The sequence below is a fragment of the Odocoileus virginianus genome, chromosome 28 (genome assembly GCF_023699985.2).
Source record: "Odocoileus virginianus isolate 20LAN1187 ecotype Illinois chromosome 28, Ovbor_1.2, whole genome shotgun sequence".
NCBI classification, from domain to species: domain Eukaryota; kingdom Metazoa; phylum Chordata; class Mammalia; order Artiodactyla; family Cervidae; genus Odocoileus; species Odocoileus virginianus.
In genome coordinates, this window is record NC_069701.1 from 20,269,882 (window position 1) to 20,291,528 (window position 21,647).

The 21,647-nt window shown below is 36.4% G+C and overlaps 1 protein-coding gene across 5 annotated transcripts in view; it reads right to left on the bottom strand.

The window, feature by feature from the left end:
* Window positions 1-3,175: 3,175 nt before the first annotated feature.
* ANO5 (anoctamin 5) overlaps window positions 3,176-21,647 on the bottom strand; it is a 96,600-nt gene continuing 78,128 nt past the window's right edge. For all 5 annotated transcript variants that reach the window (XM_070457285.1, XM_070457283.1, XM_070457280.1 and 2 more), the window contains 5 exons: window positions 16,606-16,736; window positions 14,278-14,483; window positions 12,395-12,573; window positions 10,055-10,160; window positions 3,176-5,652 (listed from right to left, as the gene is read on the bottom strand). In XM_070457285.1, coding sequence (XP_070313386.1) covers window positions 5,428-5,652; window positions 10,055-10,160; window positions 12,395-12,573; window positions 14,278-14,483; window positions 16,606-16,736 — 847 coding nt within the window. In that variant the 3' untranslated portion in view covers window positions 3,176-5,427. The remainder of the gene's footprint in view (window positions 5,653-10,054; window positions 10,161-12,394; window positions 12,574-14,277; window positions 14,484-16,605; window positions 16,737-21,647) is intronic.

The following is a 21,647-nucleotide window of genomic DNA, read 5'->3' on the forward strand; positions in this document are numbered from 1 at the left end:
ATTTTGTAAAATATCTCAACACACTATTTTTCTTCTTGGGATTTTCTGTTCATTTTAATCACCTTTCAAACTAGGAAAGATTAAAAAGGCAAAACAACAAAAAAATTACCACCTTCTCCATTTTTTCTGGACCATTCAGACTCTTTCTTCAAGGAATGTGCATCGCTAAATGTGACAAACTTGCAATTTTGTGAATTAAACATGTTACATATAATGCATTTTAATGTTTCTAGACAACCAAAAATGACTTAAAATCCTCTTAGGATGCTCAAATTCAGAAAAAAATTATTATCAACATTTTACTATAAGAATAAATTGAGTTTGTCAAAATGGAGCTTAAAATTAAGTATTACTTTATTCATCATGCCTATTTGAATCTCTTGCTGCTGCTAAATCACCTCAGTCGTGTCCAACTCTGTGCAACCCTATGGACAGCAGCCCACCAGGCTCCTCTGTTCTCTAGGCAAGAATACTGGGGTGGGTTGCCATTTCCTTCTACTGGATCTCTTTCGATGAATGAAATTTATGTATACGGGCTTCACAGGTAACGCTAGTGATAATGAACCTGTCTGTGAATGCTGGTGACATGAGACACGAGTTCAATCCCTGGGTTGGGAAGATCCCCTGGAGTAGGAAATAGCAACCCACTTCAGTATTCTTGCCTAGAGAATCCCATGGACAGAGGAGCCTAGCAGTCCACAGTCCAGGTCGTTGCGAAGAGTCAGACGTGACTGAGCAGCTGAGTAGACAGCATAAGAGCAAATTTTCCTGTGTGCCTCATACCACCCTCTTTGCAAAAAAGAGAGAGAGAGAGAGAGAGAGAGAGAGAGACACCTGGGTTCAATCCATGAGTCAGGCTAACATGTTTTCTTGGTTAACAAAATGAATCATTCATAGGAAAGTCATACCTAGTCAGTTTGGGGGGAATGGAAGCAGGTATCTCATACACATTGAAACACACTATTGTTTTTAATAGTCTTCTGAATTTTCACATAATCCTGGAATAACTGATGTGATTGAATTATCACACACAAATTAGGGAGGTTAAATATCATCTAGAAAAAAAAATAATTGTTATAGTGATTCATGGGAGCAGGCTGCTCTAAGCCTGGCCAGTGGTACATCTCACAATGCTATTTTCCTTATACTCTTTGATCACATAATTATTTTGGTGGTTTATTCACTCAGTTGTGTCAGACTCTTTTGAGACCCCATTGACTAGTTCACCAGGCTTATCTGTCCATGGGCTTTCTTAGGCAAGAATACTGGAGTGGGTTGTCATTTCCTTCTCCAAGGGATCTTCCCAACCCAGGGACTGAACCTGGGTCTCCTGTATTGCAGATTCTTTACTGATTGAGCTACTAGGGAAACATAATAACTATCACTAACTAAAAACAACTATTAGAGAGGTTCTTTCACAACAACAGATTCACTTTCTGAATCAGTAGTACAAATTCCTTACCCACAATTGGAGTAAATCAACAGAGATCCCAGGGCTACACAGGGTACCTGACACTACAAAGTCACTTTGGAATCAAAAGTGTTATTTTGACACATAAGAGCTTTTAGCTCGAAATTTCTTTGACTTTTCTCTCACCCTCATTAGATGGCTTAGGAAAGACATACAGCTGCACCATGCACCTGCCAACACCTCTCTCCCCACAGAGATACACAAAGTTTCATAAGGAAAGAACTCTTCATAAGGAAAGAACTCTTAGGTCCTTCTTCATCTTAGCCTTCTGTTTATCTTCTTTCCTTTTTCTTTTCCTTGATAACTTGCTTGATGGCTTAGTTAAAAGAAAACTGTTAAAGTCAAGGGATCACAAAATATAGCAAAAATGAGAGCATTCCATTTCTTAAGCCCCCACCCCCTTCTTGATGTGTTCTTGTAAAAGTAATGTTTTGAAGTGGATTCTACTTCTTTTGTGCAAAGAAAAACTGATGAAGCCAAGGATTTGAGATGACATTTGAAGAAATTTGTTTTTGTACTTAATGTTATTTTGAATAAAATTTCAAATTATTTTTGGAAGATTTATGAAAAAAAAAAAAAAAAACCAGCTATGGGTGTGAGTGAATGATAAAAACATCTGCCATGCTGATAAAAATCAACCTACACTTGGTAGTTAAGAGGCTCAATTCAGCCCTCTCACAATAACTAATGGGTCCTCTGTGGCAAATTGAGGAAACCCGAGTTCCTCATCTCAACTCAAGATGAGGACTGACTACCATTTTGCATCTTAAGAGGAACCCCTAGAGCTCCATGGCAACTCGAGAGGAATGCCGAGTTTCCCACCGCAACTGGAGAAGAACCCCGAGTTCCCTGCCTCCACTCTAGATGAGGCCCGATTCAACATGAGTTGAATCCCGAGTTCCCGGTCGCAACTCGAGGGGAATACTGAGCTCCCTGTCACAACTCAAGTTCAGTTCAGTCACTCAGTCGTGTCCGACTCTTTGCGACCCCATGAATTGCAGCACGCCAGGCCTCCCTGTCTATCACCAACTCCCGGAGTCCACTCAAACTCATGTCCATCGAGTCGGTGATGCCATCCAGCCATCTCATCCTCTGTCACCCCCTCTCCTCCTGCCCCAATCCCTCCAGGCATCAGGGTCTTTTCCAATGAGTCAACTCTTCACATGAGGTGGCCAAAGTACTGGAGTTTCAGCTTCAGCATCAGTCCTTCCAATGAACACCCAGGACTGATCTCCTCTAGGATGGACTGGTTGGATCTCCTTGCAGTCCAAGGGACTCTCAAGAGTCTTCTCCAACACCACAGTTCAAAAGCATCAATTCTTCGGTGCTCAGTTTTCTTTATAGTCCAACTCTCACATCCATACACGACCACTGGAAAAACCATAGCCTTGACTAGACAGACCTTTGTTGGCAAAGTAATGTCTCTGCTTTTTAATATGCTATCTAGGTTGGTCATAACTTTCCTTCCAAGGAGTAAGCATCTTTTAATTCGAGAGGAACCCCTAATTTCCTACTGCATCTTGAGAGGAACCCTGACTTCCTTGCTAGAACCCAAGAGGAACCCCGAGTTCCCCCTCGCCGCTCGAGAGGAGGACCAACTCCCTGCTGCAACCCAAGAGGAGCCCCGATGCCCCCGCTCAACTCGAGAGGGGCACCGGCTCTGCTGCAGCTCGAGGCGGAGAAGACGAATCTGTCTGAAGCAACTTGCCATCAGATTTTGTTTATTTTTTGGCTTCAGATTTTGTTTATTTTTTAGGAAAGTGACCAATACTTGTATTTCCTTTTAAAATGTGAGAAATTTCTTCGTAGACAACTGGAAGGTGAGTACAAAGCATTTTAAAAGGAAAATATCTACCTCATAGGAACTATTTACTTACCTTAAAAACCACTTCCTCCCTTGCTAGTTTCTCTGTACATCCTAGAAACTCAACACTTGAGTTTGTTTCAGATTGCAGTGTTACAGATAACCTTGTGAATTAAATTTGTCTTTATTTATCTTACAACCTAGCTCTGCAAACACTCTTCAGCCATAATAATTAAAGCTTATATACAAGAAACCAATTTCCATGCTCTTCCTTATTTTTATTAGCACCCAGGAAGGAAGCAATATGAGCTGTACAGAATGTACAACACTGCAATAACAGAGTTTGATTTGAAAGAGATACTGCATTTGGGGCTAATTTCATAGTATCACTAACTGGTTCTCTCAAGCAGGAAAGTACATCTCTTCCACAAGTGAAATCATTCTTCATTAAGGAGAACATTTAAAATTATGCAAAAATATTCATAAAATCTACCTACTGGGTGACCAATTACTGCCAATATTGGGGTAACCATCTCATGGTTTTATAAAATTCACAGTCCTCAGTTCTAAATGCTTAATATTGATCATTAGTTAATATTACCTCTCATATACTTAATATTGGAAACTTAATAAAAACTATTCGAATCAAATAATGAAATGCTACTTTGAAAAAAATCTTAAATGGTTTCTTGTTTTGTGTGCAATTACAGAACACTATTCTTTTGAAACTGAAGTGTAATTTGAAACTAGAGATTCAAATGCTGTATAATTTAAACATCTCTCTGTAGTGTTTAAAATACATAGTAAGTATTTTTAAGAGAAAGAAGAACAAGAACTGGAGTACCTGTGCCATAGGCTAAAGCATTAAAGAAGTAATTCAACAAACATACTTTTTTTTTACTTAGCTGTCAAATCCATCACCGTATTCTTACTTGGTTGATCCACATTTGGTGTTAACTCTGTGACTGATGTTAAACTAACAATTTGTCTAAAAGAAGCTCACATCTGAGATGTTACATCATCAAACCAATAGTACAACCACATTTTGTGGGTCAAAGGCATAGGAACAAGGCACTGAGCATTGTACAGCAGTGCATCAATAGAAAAAGTTGTAAACTCATTAAAAGACTTGAGACTGCTTTAACCAATGAGATAAAATTTCATAAATGACTTGTACCTAACTTACAGGAATAGTTAATGCTCAGATTCGCTTCATGATGCAAAATAGGCATTGTGGAAGAAAAATGGTTTTTAAAAATATTTCAGCGATTTTTTTTAGACTGAATTCAGTAAGTTAATCAATATACATTGTCTTGCATTCTTAAACTACTAAGAAGACATAATCACTTCATTATATCTTTCATTTACTTAAAGACCTGAAACAAATTAATTTAACACTTTCTTAATGCTGTTTCCCAGATAAGACAATTCTTAAAACCACTGCTACCAAAGTGTTACATTTAAAGAACTGAGTTATTAGTCCTTGACTGAAACCCAAATGTTCAGTCTCTTGAAAAATCAATTTTGTGTTCACCTGGAAGGACTATCTGGAATTCTGATGGAAGTTTACCTTAATTAGGATGATTTCAGAACAAAGCTCTGCCATGATATCGTTCTAGTATTTTTAATATGTAAGTTTTCCTATCTTATCTGATTTTGGTTTTTCATCTGCATAGTCTAAAATGGCAGGATATATATATATATACACACACACACATATATGGCTCAGTAGACCTCTTCACTTCTATTCCTTTTGTCCCAATACTTTCTCTGATAGGGTAGAGATATAACACAACCCCAAAGAAAGATGACCATGAAAATGTGCACCCTCACTGGAAGGCGATAGGAGAGCCGACGTCCAGTGTTTAATTCCAAACTGCAACATCCCATGATTTTCCAATATTCTGATTTCAAACATACATTTAACAATCATTTATAGAATCCCAGAACCAATATCTAGGGAGGGTCCAGCCAGTGAAGCAGACAGCTGTTCTTCCAACCTCCATGAAGCTGTACAAAGGCCTCCATAAAAGTGTACAAAAACTCTGAGTTAAAAAAAAAAAAGAAGGGTAAAAGACACATGGCTTCTGGCTCCAAATCCAGATAAACTGTGAAGCCAGACAGGCAACCAACCACTTGCTCATTGTGTTAATTAGGTTGTTGATTCAGCCAGATTTGCTTTGCTTTCCTTGATACCAAAATGCCTGTCAAAATCAGAAGCAGAACTCAACCTCAAGTTCTCTTTTAGTTTGTTAAGTTCAAAGTCATGGAGAATCTTGACAGTCATTAACTTTTCTCGCTTGATTCTTGCCAGAACATCTTTTGGAACATCAGGGATCATCCAGGCCAAGAAAAATTTAATTAAAAACACAACATGCTAGAGGAAACAAAAGAAAATCAGAGACACTGTTTAGCTATCCAATGTTCAGCAAAATGTTCTTACAAATCATTTCATTCATTCAATAAACTGTGCTTGACACAGTAGATAGAAGGAAAAGCAGGAAGATTTAGTCCTTGGTCTTGGAACTTTCCTATAAAACCAACATTAAGCAAATAAATAAATATATACTAAAATATGTAATTATAGAGATTCCAGTTGAACTTGGTTATTGAATATACTCTTCATCTATGCTTCCTCCTGAAAACCTAATCAAATATTTGTAAAGAAACTAATAAATTGCATTGTTCACAAAGAAACAAAAAAAGGGAGGAAACTGAAAACAGACTGGAGAGTTAAGAAAGCTGGCACTTAAATTTGCAATTGATGATACCATGATGGTAGAAACCAAGACAAAAGCCAATTTCGTCTTGAATCATTAAAAAAGTTCAGAAAAGATGGTGCTAAGGACTGTGAAGTCATAGTGTGGGTGGAGTTAAAAATAAGAGCATTATTTAAAAATCTGTATAAGGGGCAGATGAATTTTCAGAACCTCTCTCTCATCCACAATTCGGGTATTACTTCTCTCCAACCGCCGCCCGGCAGCAACTGAGTGCTTTATTTTCTGCAGAAATTAAAACAGAAAGCTGTGCACTCAGAGACAGCAGAGACGGCAGAAGATGAAGATGTGGCATCATACTGAAAATAGGACAACTCAGTGAAGTTCAGCATTCTGAATCACAAGATCTCTCCCTTCCCTTCTTGGCTCTCAACACAGCCACGAAATAGCTCAACAAGCAGGAGGTTGAATGATTTTTTTTTTTCCTGTAGAAAATATACCTAAGCAGAGAAATTACAATTATAGATATCAAAATTTTGTAGGTCTCAAATGAAAAGGCGCCTTTTTCAGCCTACAGTGAAACTCACCCAAATGATCTTCCTCCTGTATGCACACAAAGTTTATGATCAGGTATCATTGCTTCGCTCTTAAATAGAAGCAGATTGCCAAGAACAACAAATGCGTAAGGAAGACTCTAACGTGGAAGAGTAAGATGGAAATGGACAAATAGGATCTATTGCCCATTTAGGATATCTAAGAGGACATAGAATTATGGGAATAAGAGAACAGTAGCATAATAAGACAAAGACACAAACTGGACTATTTATAAGAGAGAAAATAAGTGATAATTAGAATTTCAAAACAGTTGTTAACATCTGAATAAGAAAAATCTCAGAAAGATAGGACAGAGAAAAGAAGGAAATTATCAAAGAAATAATACAAGCAAATTTTCTCAATTTAAAGGGTAATAACATTTGCAGATCCAAGGAGTTTAGTGAGTGTCCAAAACAATGAATATTGGACAATATCACATGATCATGAAAGAAGGTCTAGTGAGAGAATCCTCAAAGTTTATTGACATATACACAGATTATAAATAAAGACTGGAAAATTAGAATGGTATTGTGTCTTTATAGCAACACTGGAAGCTGACAGAAAATAGAGCAATGCCTTAAAATTTTAGGAATACCTAAATAAAGTTGATTCAAAATTTTTCAGGGAAAATGACTTCTACTCTTGAATACTATACCAATTAACCATCTATGAGAAAAAGAAGCAACTTTAATATTCAAGTTCTCAAAAATTGCCCATTTTCATCAGAAAATTAATAAAAGATGTGCTTCATCTAAATAAACTAGTAATCTGAGAATGGGAAAAACATAGATTGCAGAAAATACCGTATTTAATACAAGAGAAGTTAAACTCCTAGAATGATGGTGAATCAGAACCTGTAGTGAAAATCATAGATAAATAAAAACAAAAATTCAAAAGAATTCTTTTTGTAATTTATCAGGCTGAAAGGTGATCTAAAACACTGATGGAAAATGTGGGAATGAAAGTGACAAATTCATAAAGATCTGAGGGGGGAATAGATTTAAATTATATACATAACCTCGATAAAAACAAAATTAAACAAAAACTGATTGGAACTTGCGTTTTCTTGCCTTAGACTTATCTGGCCTATTATTGGCCTTTACTAATGCTCAAAATCCTTCAAGCTAGGCCTCAGCAGTATGTGAGAACACCTGCAGCCAGACATCCTGGAGCGTGAAATCAAGCGGGACTTAGGAAGCATTACTATGAACAAACTAGCGGGTGATGGAATTCTAGCTGAGCTATTTCAAACCCTAAAAGGTGATGCTGTTAAAGTGCCACGCTCAATATGCCAGCAAATTTGGAAAACTCAGCAGTGGCCACAAGACTGGAAAAGGTCAGTTTTCACTCAATTCCAAAGAAGGGCAACACCAAAGACTGTTCAAACTACCACACAACTGCACTCATTTTACACGTTAGTAAGATAATACACAAAATGTTTTAAGCTAGGCTTCAACAGGATGTTAACCAAGAACTTCCAGATGTTTAAGTTGGATTTAGAAAAGGCAGAGGAACCAAGAGCAAATTGCCAACATCCATATGCAAGAAAATTCCATAAAAACATCTACTTCTATTTCATTGACTATGTTAAAGCCTTTGACTGTGCAGATCACAACAGACTGTAAATAATTTTTAAAGAGATGGGAATAGCAGACCACCTTACCTGCCTCCTGAGAAACCTGTATGCAGGTCAAATAGCAACCATTAGAACCAGACATGGGACAATGGACTGGTTCAAAACTGGAAAAGGAAAACATCAAGGCTGTATATATATTGTCACTCTGCTTATTTAATTTCTATGCAGAGTATATCATGGAAAATGCTAGACTGGATGACTCACAAGCTGGAATCAAGAGCCAGGAGATATATCAATAACCTTAGATATGCAGATGACACCACCCCAATGAAAGAAAGCAAAGAGGAACTAAAGAACCTCTTGATTAAGGTGCAAGAGGAGAGTGAAAAAGCTGGCTTAAAACTTAACTTTCAAAAAACACTAAGATAATGGCATCCAGTCCTATTACTTCATGGCAAAGAGATGGGGTGGGGGGACAGTGGAAACAGTGACAGACTGGGCTTCAAAATCACTGTGGATGGTGATTCCAGCCAGGAAATTAAAAGACACTTGCTCCTTGGAAGAAAAGCTGTGACAAAGCTAGACAGCATATTAAAAAGCAGAGACATCACTTTGCCAACAAAAGTCCCATTAGTCAAAGCTATGATACTTCCAGGAGTCATGTACTGATATGAGAGTTGGACCATTAAGAAGGCTGAGCATCGTAGAATGATGCCTGTGAATTGTGGTGTTGGGAGAAGACTCTTGAGAGTGCAAGGAGATCAAACCAGTCAATCCTAAAGGAAATCAGTCCTGAATATTAATTGGAAGGACTGATACTGAAACTGAAGCTCCAAGACTCTGGCCACCTGATGCGAAGAGCTGACTCATTTGAAAAGACCCTGATACTGCGAAAGATTGAGGGGAGGAGAAGGTGATGACAGAGGATGAAATGGTTGCCTGGCATCACCAACTTGATGGACATGTGTTTGAGCAAACTCCAGAAGATAGAGAAAGACAGGGAAGCCTGTTGTGCTGCCATCCATGGGGATGGCAAAGAGTCGCAAAGAGTCAGACACAACTTAGCAACTGAACACCACCAACAACAATCAAGTGAATAAGTGCCTTATATTTCTTAGTTGTTTAGTCGCTAAGTCGTGTCCAACTCTTTTGTGACCTCATGGGCTGAAGCCTGCCAGACTCTTACTCCATGGGCTGCCCCTACTTCTACTCGGGTTGTCACTTACTTCCTCCAAGGTCTTCACAACCCATGGATTGAACCTGCATCTCCTGCATTTGCAAGCGGGTTCTTTACCACTGAGCCACCATGGAAGCCCTACATTTACTTATCTCTTCCTTATAGGCCTTAATGTCTCATGATTTGTGGCCCTTGGTTTAAACACCTCTCTGTATTGGTTCTCTTGTCTTATATCCATAATTATACTACAAGGAAGGAAATGTAATATAGTGGGAAGAGTGGAGGTTTGGCAGTGAGACATCTGGCATTGAAACTCAGCTTTAATATTAGCTGATTATCTTTAAACCAACTACTTAATTTTGCTGACTGTCAGATCTGTTTGTCAAGGGTGAATAATAAGGCTGAATGTAGAAAGCTATTATTGTAGCTACTGGAACTGGTACATATAGTCAGTAAAATTGGTGGGTCCTCTGACCTCAAGGGAAGAGGTCTTAATTTTTCTTTTCTGTGACCTTGGTATCTTAAACAATAGCAAGGAATAACAGGCAATCTGCTGTACTTAAACTATTCCTAACTTACTTTTTATGACAACAAATACTTCCTTCAAAATACTCTACTGAGATAATGCTAATTTTCTGCTCAACAGATACTCTTAGAAATATATGCCTGAAGGGTGAAAAGAGACTTACTGGCATGAAAGTTAAGAAAAGCTTACCTCCATGATTATGATGAAGGTCATCTTGGCAGCAAGGACGTGCCAGAACTGAATATTATGAACATATTTGTCCTCACTGTCAGGAGGATTTCTGTAATCTCTGTATCTGAAAAAATGGAAGTCAATGCAAAAAATAAGCTACAACTTCAAACAAAGAGACCTAGCATAAATTCATATTGTTTCTTGTAAGAGACCCTTTTCAGTTCAGTTCAGTCACTCAGTCATGTCCAACTCTTTGCAACCCCATGAATTGCAGCACGCCAGGCCTCCCTGTCCATCACCAACTCCTGGAGTTTACTCAAACTCATGTCCATCGAGTCAGTGATGCCATCCCGCCATCTCATCCTCTGTAGTCCCCTTCTCCTCCTGCCTTCAATCTTTCCCAGCATCAGCGTCTTTTCCAATGAGTCAATTCTTCACATGAGGTGGCCAAAGTATTGGGAGTTTCAGCTTCAACATCAGTCCTTCCAATGAACACTCAGGACTGATCTCCTTTAGGATGGACTGGTTGGATTTCCTTCCAGTCCAAGGGACTCTCAAGAGTCTTCTCCAACACCACAGTTCAAAAGCATCAGTTTTTCGGTACTCAGCTTTCTTCACAGTCCAACTCTCACATCCATACATGACCACTGGAAAAACCATAGCCTTGACTAGATGGACCTTTGTTGGCAAAGTAATGTCCCTGCTTTTTAATATGCTATCTAGCTGGGTCATAACTTTCCTTCCATGGAGTAAGTGTCCCTTTTAATTGACGCTTTTAGTTGACCACAAAAGTCAAGTCAAAGGAAAATAACTGCTATTACCAAACATTTATCTTTCCTATACAGATAACAATCAAAGCCATATGTTACTAATGTATAGTATAGATATAGCAGGAGACACAAGTGAAACTTCTCTCTTGCCATGAACACAAGTTTCTCAGGAGTTAGCTAAATATGCTCTTTTAATTCCATTCCCTTTCTTCTTATTCCTTAACAACTTAATTCTACCATCACTCTACTAACACCAAGCGTCTCTGGTCATTAAATTGAAGGAACATTTTAATTCACATCTTATTTTATGTGACGAATAGAACTCGACACTGTCGGCCATTCTCATTTGCTTGAAACTCTGTTTTCTTTTGGTTTACATGACGCGGCATTGTTTTTGTGTTACTTATTATCCTTCGGGGGTTTCCCTGGTATTCAATTTGTGAGTTCATTTCTTTTCTATAATGTGTCTAGATATCGATGTTCTTCAAAGATTCTGTCCGGCTAGGAAGTGATAGCATCAAGAAATCTGACACTTGTTATGATTCTTATCTATACAAATATGGAATAGGACTTCCCTGGTGGTCCAGTGGTTGGGAGTCTGCCTCATCAATGGGGACACAGATTCTATCCCTGGTGTGGGAGGTTACCACGTGCCCCATGGAGGCTAAGCCTGTGTGCCAAAACTACAGAGCTAGCGTGCCTAGAGCCCATGCTCTGCAATAAGAGAAGCCACTGCAATGAGAAGCCCACCACAGCTACAGACTAAGTCCCCCTTGCAATTGGAGAAAGCCCGCGGGCAGCCAAAAACAAATAAAAAATATGGAATATTAAAACGTTTTTGTCTACCTGTGTTGCAGGTAGACAAAAACAGATATTGCTGTTTTTATTGGAATCCCAGATGAAGCAGTTGGTTTAAGGTTTAAGTTTAAAAGCTTTGATGTACCACATATGTGTGTGTGTGTATACATATATATACACACATATATACACACATATATATACACATATAAACACACACACACACATATATATACACACACACACACATATATGTGTGTGTATATGTATAAATGATCTTTAAATCCTAAAGTAAAAAGATCCTCACAGTTCATGAGACACAGAGTGTGAAAACAACAGGTTTACAAATCTAATTTCACACTCCCTACATTGAAGAAACCTTTCAGATGGGATGGCTAATGGACCAACTATATTGTTCTTTCTTTTCCTCTCTCTCTGTTTGAGGACACATAGTTAAATTCAAGTAGATTGAATGCACATATACTATGACCATGCTGTGTGATCTATAGACATTAAAGCTTGAATCAGGGGGACATTTGCTGGATAAAATTTTTCCAATAAATTTAGAAAATAAGAAACAATTCAAAATTGACATTATCTTTACCAATAGTATTCTCTTACTTTTGAGTATTCTACTTTTTTCAAATCAGAACCATACAATGTGTGGATTTTAGAACTGATGTACTTTATCCAAGAATTTTACGGCCCCAAGTAAATTTTTGTTAAGACATGAAGAAAACAGAGAACTTAACAAATACAATTAAAAAGCAAAATGAAAACAAGAGAAAACCTGCAAGTGTTGTAGTCTCGTTTATCCGAAGGTACAGTGTTGTTTGGAAAATCGGCTATGAGGAATACTGACAGGCTGTTATTGACATAACCTCTCATAGGCCAAGTTTCGTTTACTGAGTAGGCATAATAGTAAACTAAACGGGGAATCATGTCCGATGTAAATGCAACAATAATAGCCTAAAGGACAAAGCAAGAGGAAAATCATGAGCTAATAATGCAGTTTTATCAAAGTCTGACTTGCATATTGTTCAGATCGTTGTGCCTTAAGGATGCAAAATTACTAGTATGCTATTACTAATCATGTTAACATATGAGTCTTTGACCTAAAACATGAAATAGTTCACTTATGGTGTATGATCAGTATTACAAGATTTCATAGCTAGAAAGAGTTACATTGAAATTTTCACCTCACTATTTGTTTCCAAAAACACCATACCTGTATCTGTCTCTTTCCATCTTGCCTCGCTATTTCTCACATTTCTTACTGTTTCATAATACAGTTCTACTCTCTTTAACCAAATTTTACTTGCCTGGATCAATTTCATAAGATAGGGCAGACTCTGTGTATGTGTGGCAGGGGGTGTATAGGGAATGAGGAATGGAGAAACAGAAGACCATGTATTGGTAAATTTCCCATTGTTCAGTGCAATTAATTTCAGTATTTGATTCCGTAGGAATGGTATTTTTCCCATCATTTCCTAAGCTCTGGAATAGTGTAAATATCATGTTCCCTTTAGGTAAGATGAGTCAATTTAAAATCATTTTGCTCTGCCATCTACATTTTTAGTGACAGATTTTTAATACTTTAATCTTTTATTAATTTTAAATGTTCTATTGATTTTAAATTTTATTAATATTTAATTAATATTTTAATATTGCTTCTATAGCTACTGGTACATTTCATGTTTTATATCACTTACTGAGCACATTTTGGCAGTTTTATTTTCTAAAAAAGTGACAATTTGAAACAGATTTTAAAATGTATTAGAATAAATATATATATAGCATTTTTATAATTTTCTCACTGTACATTGTAATTTTTTTTTGAGATTGTCAGAATTTTGTTTATCTTTTCAATGAACCAACTCTTGATTTATTTAGCAATTATATTACCTTTTATTTGTTTTCTAATGTGATTATTTCTGCATATACCTTTATTCTTTCTTTCTTACCACTTTCTATTGATTAGTTTTACATTTTTTCTTAGTTTCATATAATAGGCTCAGTTCATATTTTCCTTCTTTTCAATAATAAAAGCATTTATTGGTATACACTTTTTATAAATATGATTTTAGCAGATTCGTATGAGTTTTCATTTTAATTAAGTTCTTGTAATTTCAATTTTATTTCTTCTTTGTGCAATAAGCTTTCTTGGAAGCATGAATATTAAGTGGCTAAATTTTCTTTTTTGGCTATCTTATTATCAAATTCATTTTTTATACCATTATTGTATGTGAATATGCATTGTAAAATTTCAGCTTTTGGGAATTCAGTTTTATGACCATTTTTAATAAGTACTCCATAAAAATAACAGGTAAATGTTGTATATTCTATTTGTACTACATAACTTTATGTATAATCAAGCTTTAATTATATTACTTATATTCTTTATACTGTTACTTATTTTCTACTTTCTCAGGTGGTATGGGCATCATGGTATTTTAATAAGCATGTTTTACAATTTTCCTTGTATTGCTAAGAGTTTGCATGTCACAGATTTGTCTGTGTTGTTTAGCAAGTAAAAGTTTAGGGATGTTTTGTCTTTATGAAGGTCACAATGATGAAATCAATGTAAATATTGAGTTAAACATTATTCACAATCTCCCTACCCACAAGAAAAAAATCATCAAGTACAGTTTCCACTGAAATAGGTCTACTTACATTAGTTGCAACAGAAAGGACAGCCATTCCATAAAGAATGTCTTGCCAAACACCTATGCTATGAGCCTTCGCAGCTACAGGTCTCCTGTACTGAGTCGTAAGCTTCCAGGCATCCACTCGAATCTCTATTATGTTATTCAGGAGCGCGAGAAGAGGGGCCAAAGGAAAAGAGGCCACAAATAATGTAACAAATCCAAACTGGATAACTGCGGGGACAAAAGACAAATTCACAAACTCATCATTGTGGAGGGGAAAAGGGAACAGTCGCCCTAACTCCTGCCACTTCCTTCATTTTGAAGGGATCTACAAAAGCAAAACCCTCCAGGCCTCCTTCCAGCTGCCTTCTTCCCCTTTCCTAGAGGAAGCACAGTGACTTATTGCTTACTAGAACAGGAAGGAGAAATTAGTCATGCACAGCTCAGTTCTATCCCTGCTGTTTCTTTTAAGATCTGCTTGTCTGAAAAAAGCATCTATTCTTATTAGATAAGATAGTCTTCTTATTCATAAAACACAGTCTTTTATTATTATGGCCTATGTTTAGGTCTGCTAGTCTAGTATTTATATTGGTATTGGCACATCTGTGGGGTAATCAAGCTTTATTTTGCTAACCTATGTACTTTTTAAGATCAGAAATAATTACTGACTCATTTGTATGTTCTGAGTATATAAAAGTACTCAACTATAAGCCTTATGAATGAATGCATTATTTAAGATTTGAAGATGCTAACAGAGGAGAAGGTAGTATAAACAAGATATTTGAGAATAAATCAGAAAATGAACCATATAAACATCAGAAATATATATAAGTTGCATGTGAGCAAAGGAAATACAGATACCCCAGAATGAGGTATTTTTTAAGGTACCGTCCTCTGTACTAACTTGACATCTTTCTGAGTATGTTTTACTGTCTTTCCTCACTAAGGCTTAACACCGATATAAGTGTTGTCTTATTTCTCCATGTTTCTTCTTTTCTTTCCATCAGCAATTGGGGTAAAAGAATCCACGTAGCTGGAAGACTGTACTTCCCACAGGAGAGAACCAAAAAACAATAATACAAAGATGACTTTCCACCATAGGAAAAAAGAAAAAGGAATCTTCCACTAGTCCTCTATTTTTAGATATTTCTTGAGTGTTTCTGGATTTCAAGATTTCTCATAATACTTTCTCATTAGCACCAGTCTTTTCATCTACTAATCCAAGAGAACAAACAGCCTCCTTCCTAACTTCTCTACTGAACCAAGAAACAGAAAATTAAGGTGAAGTGTTATGCAGAAACAGCTTGAATTTCTAGGTTCAAATCTCAGATCTTTACCTATAACCTCTGTGGCCCATGGCAAATAACTTTTCCAAGCTTCAGTATTCTTTCAAATAAAATGCAGTGAATAATGACTGTTCTGTAGAATGTTTTAAGATTAGAGATACAGTATGTAAACCAATAAGAATAAATTAACTCTTAGTTGGGTCTCAATAATTAATCTTGTTATGAAACACTGATTTCATCTTCTACTTTCAGTTATAACCTCTGACACATTTATGTAAAAATTCACTTGAAACATACACAATTATTTAAAAATTACAGCCTTATGAGTCCACAAATCAAGGACTACCTAGTTTTATAACTGTAGACATCTTCCTATTTGCCCAAATATACCTATTTTAATTCAGGTATCATATGTACGTATTTCAGTGGAGAAACAGTAACAAATTCAGGTCATCTCCTTTATTCTACCATGACTTTTATGGGCCACGAAAATAAGCTGGGAAAACTGTCCTCTTTAATTTCACCAAAACAGCAGAGAAGGTCATTTGAGAGGAAACACTCTAAGTAGATTCCACAGTCAGTTCTGGGGTTCTCTCTCTTAAAATTTCATCCCAACCTCTCTTCAATCCTTAGAATACTTTATGCATTTCTTATGTCCAGTTTGGTTTTCCCTTGCATATCTACTTTTAGCTTCATTCTTTTCAGCCTGAAAAAAGGATATACACTAAATGTATGTCAGACTCTAGTAATGTTTTTCATTGTATTCCCTCTCTGAGCAATCACCAAAGCATACAAAAAAAAAAAGCAGAATATATCATATTAACATTAAATTGATAGGAAAATATCTGAGATTGCTGTTTTGAAACTAAATTTCATCCTGCATTATACTTGGGGAAAATAGAAATACTGAGCCAATTTTTTTCCATATTTAGCCACTAATCTTTTCATCCACTATCCAATGATTTATTGAACACCTACTATGTGCAAGGTAGGAAAAATATTAAGAGGTGAAAAACACTTATTTTACTCAGTTTCTTTCATGTTTCAAGGCAGAGGTTGAAAATTACCTGTTTCCAAATACTCATAGAATAACCCAAGAGAACCAAAAGTTTCAAGGTCATGATCCTGCTCCCATCGACTGTATAGCTTTTCAGAGTTGGTTCGGGCTTTTCGGCGTCTCCACCAATTCAGAACCAAGCTGTTGGAAGTGATAAAAGTAAACATGAAATAGGATTTAAGAGAAAGGGGTCAGAGAATCAGAGTATTAGATCTAAAAAATGGAGGTGAGGGAGGGCAAGTAAGTTTAGATCACAGAACAAGTACAGAAAGACATGACTGCAACTAAAGTCCAATTCAAAATCTAGTGTTCTGTTCACATCTATTTGCTAAGGACAGAAGATCTTTATTTGGATGATTAAGAAAGGAAGACAACCCTGCCTCTGCAGGGTAATGTATTTACTCAGAGACAGTTCTTTAAAGAGTACATGGAGGACAGGTCACCACAGGACTGTTTTTACATATCTAGTTCACTAACCTCAATGATGCTGTGATACTAAGGCACTTGGGGGAATGAGAAATGGGTTACAACAGAAAATGTATGACAAGGGAATACAGACGTTTATCTAACACATGACAATAAATATAATAATCCTACACAAGATATTACCTAATTCAATTCTATATATAAATATATACATAATATATATATATAATTTAATATATCATGATATATTGGATTACTTAAGAAAAGACTTTTTCAAAATTAAAAACTCAATCCATGTAAGAGATCATATTAACACATTTAAGAAAAAAATTATAAAATCATGGTGACTAATGCAGAAAAATGCATTTGATGTATTTCAACAACCTATTAAAACCTATTTATGATAGAAAAGAAGGAAAAGAAGAAAATTACCTCAGTTTGACCAAAAGCATCTACCAAAATCCTGGGCTAACCATAATTCTTAATAGGGAAAAATTAGCAGAATTCCCTTTAGAATTAAGGTAAAAATAAGAGTGTATATGATCACATTTCAAGACTTTAATGAAGATCTTAGCCAAACAATAAAATGAAAAAGAAAAAGTAAAAAAAAAACTGGAAATGAAAGAGAAATCTATGATTACAAACAGTAATGTGAATGGACTGCTTGCCTAGAAAACTCAAATGAATATAGACAAAAATTATTACAAATAATAAGAGTTTATCAATATATTGCATTCCTATACATTCACAAAACATAGGAGAAAATATAATTTTTAAAAGGTACCATTTACAATAGCAATTAAAAGTATCTAGAAATGGATTTGATCAGAGATTTAGAAGACCTGTATGCTGAACTTTAAATATTTAAAGTCATTAATGTCCAAAATATACATTTGTGAATAAAAAGACCTGGCATAATATAATGTTAGGTGTTTTTACTGAAACAATTGAAACATAATTCCAATCAAAAAACCAAAATACTTTTCCATGTGAATTCTGCCAAGATGTTTCTAAAATTTACGCAGAAAGATGAAAGACAAAGGACAGTGAAGATGCTTCCACAGATAAAAAACAAGTAACTGACCCCACCATATATGAAGAGTTAGTGATTAAGTGTCTTAACTAAGGGAGAATAGTACTGGTGTGCCTCGTGCTAAGTCACTCAGTGGTGTCTGACTCTGTGACCCCACGGACTATGGCCCGCCAGGTCCTCTGTCCATGGGCTTCTCCAGGCAGGAATACTGGAGTGGGTGCCGTGGCCTCCTCCGGTGGATTTTCCCAGCCATGCTAAGTCACTCAGTGGTGTCTGACTCTCTGTGACCCCATGGACTATGGCCTGCCAGGCTCCTCTGTCCATGGGCTTCTCCAGGCAGGAATACTGGAGTGGGTGCCGTGGCCTCCTCCGGTGGATTTTCCCAGCCATGCTAAGTCACTCAGTGGTGTCTGACTCTCTGTGACCCCATGGACTATGGCCTGCCAGGCTCCTCTGTCCATGGGCTTCTCCAGGCAGGAATACTGGAGTGGGTGCCGTGGCCTCCTCCGGTGGATTTTCCCAGCCATGCTAAGTCACTCAGTGGTGTCTGACTCTCTGTGACCCCATAGACTATGGCCCGCCAGGTCCTCTGTCCATGGGCTTCTCCAGGCAGGAATACTGGAGTGGGGTGCCGTGGCCTCCTCCGGTGGATTTTCCCAGCCGAGGGATTGACCCCGAGTCTCCTGCGGCCCCTGTGCAGCAGGTGGGTTCGTTACCGCTGAGCCCCGAGGGGAGCCCTGTGGCACTGGTGTAGGGACAGACGAATTCTGGAGCAGAATGGAGGCCGATTATAACCCTGCCTTTGCTGTTTGGCATAAACAGTGTCGCAGATCATAGAGAGTGGGGAAAAGGGACTTTCAATCATTGGCAACATGAAATTATGTGTGTAAGAAATGAAATTGGACCTTTTATAGCAAACATGAAAATCCCTTCCATAGTATATTAAGAATTTAAAAGAGAAAGACAATAGTAATGCTACAATATTAAAAATATTTAAATATAAGTACATGAGAATTGGTTTTTGATCTTGAGGTATGAAAGGATGTATTGAACAAGACTAAAAATGCTAAACCATTAAAGAAAGAGTTGACAAAAATTCTACTATATTAAAAATATAGACTTTTGTCCATCTACAGAAGTGGTTCCAGACTGGAAGTGATTTAGCCCACATGGGACATTATCTGAAGTATCTGGTTGTCACAACTGGGGAGAAGGTGGGCTACTGGAATATAGTAGGTAGAGTTCAAGGATGCTGCTAAACATCTTACAATGCAAAGGGAGCTTCCAATACCAAACAATTATCTGGTCCAAAATGTCTGTAGTACTGAACATGAGAAACTGATTAAAGACACTATTAGAAAAACTTGTGCTGGGATAAGGTACTTGCAGCACATATAACCAAAAAGCAAGCAAACAAAAACACAGTAACCAAAGTTATAGAGTATTCCTACAAATCAATTAGAAAAAATATAAACAGACAAGGAGAAAAATGATTAAAGAACATGAACAGCATCTCATCTGTATGGTCAAAAGACTTATTCATGTTATTAATGGAGGAAATGCAAAATAAGAGCAAAATGAGATATTATTTATACACTCCAAACTGGAAAAAATTAACAAATAAGCAATATAAAAGCATCGTGTCAAATGTGTTAATTAAAAGGAACACATATGCTGCTTATATCAAACCTGAAATACAAAGAAAAAAAGGAATGATAAAAAGGGAAGAGAACCCCTGAGACTTTTGAGACAATACCAACAAGATGGGTATGCATGTAACTGGAGTCAAAAAGGAAAGGAGACCATCCAATTCAAGAAAGAATTTTTTCAGGAATCACAGAAGCACATCTATGTGCTCCATTCTAATTACAAACCTCTTAATTTCCCTATTTAGTAATCACTATCTTGAATTCTGTAATAACTTCCCTGCTTTTTCCAAAAAAGAAAAATGGCTATATCATCTATGATACTTTTGAGTTAATTTTTGAGTGAAGAGTCAGAGTACATGGAGTTTTGTTATTTTGTATATGGATGCCCAGTTGTTCTAGCACTAGCTATTGAAAAAAATGAGTTTTCTTTAATGAATTGTTTCTTCACCTTTGTCAAAAGTAAAATAGCTAAAAATAAATGAAAAAAAAAGTAAAATAGCTTTATTTGTGTGGACTTATTTCTTCAGTCTCTGTTTCATTTGGCTTATATGTCTATCCTTTCACCAGTCCTGAGTTGATTAATATGGTTTTATAGTTAAGTCTTAAAACCATGGACAGTGAAGCCTGAAGTGATACAGTCCACGGGGTCGCAAAGAGTTGTACATGACTGAGAGATATTGAATAGTGTTAATTTCCCCAACTTTATTCTTCTTTATCAAATTTGCTTTGACCATTCTAGTTCATTTGTCTTCAATATAAATTTGAGCATATGCTTCACTATATCTACTAAAATCCTGCAGATATTTTGATTGGAGCAACAGATCTATTTATTAATTTGGGGGATAATTGGCATCTTTACTAAGCTGAATCTTCCAATCCATCAACACAATATTCCTCTCCATTCACATAGATGTAATTTTTTTCAACAGGATTTGTGGTTTTCAGCATACAAATTTTCCACAGTTTGAAGATTTGTATCAAAGTGCATTTCTCTGAACTATCAATTGCTGTACTGACAATGTTTCTTCCATTCCATACTTCCATTTCTTCTTTCAGTAGTTCTTCCAATGAGGGTCTATGAACGTAAACTCTTATTTTTCTTTCATGTCTAAAAATGCCTTTATTTCACCTGTACTTTATGTAATAATTAAAATGCTTCTAGAAATCTAAGGTGAGCTTTTTTTTTCACTAAGAATCTTGAGAATACTTTTGCATGTAATGTTATTGGTAAGAAATCTGTTGAATATAGGTGGCATTCCTTTTTCTTCTGAAAGATTTTAAGATGCTTTTATCCCCGATGTTCTATAGATTGACCATAACATATCCAATTATGAATTTAATTTATCTTGCTTCATACTCTGGATTCATTTTCATTTCTGGAACTCATGCTTTTATTAATTTCAGAAAATTTTCAGCAATTACCTACTCAAAGAATTTTTTCCTCCACTATTCATTCATTTTTTCCCCTGAAACTACTAGGATATTAAGGTGGAAGCCACTTTATATAGCTCCCCTGCCACTTTAATTTTTTTAACCTCGTTGTCTCTCTGTTCCACTGCACAGTGTGGGAACTTCTCAGTACAGTTTTCCAATTCACTAATTCACTCTTCAATTGTGTCCAGCCTGTAATGGATCCCATGTATTGTACTCTTTATTTAAAGTGTGATTTTTCACTTTTATATATTAATAATTGATTCTTTTTGATATTCATTTGTTTTATTTCATTTATATCTATGTTTATTTAAAGTATTTCCTGACCCTTTTATTGACAATATCATCTCCTTCTATACTTTTAGACTTTGTCAGAATCTTCCACCTGGAGTAAGTTCACTTTCTAAGAACTGATTTTGTTAGCGACCTTTGTAGCATTACATCTCATTTAAGTTTTCAAATTTTGGTTTGCAGGCTTAAATTTACTTCTCTCTCTTTTCTTCTACTGCCCTG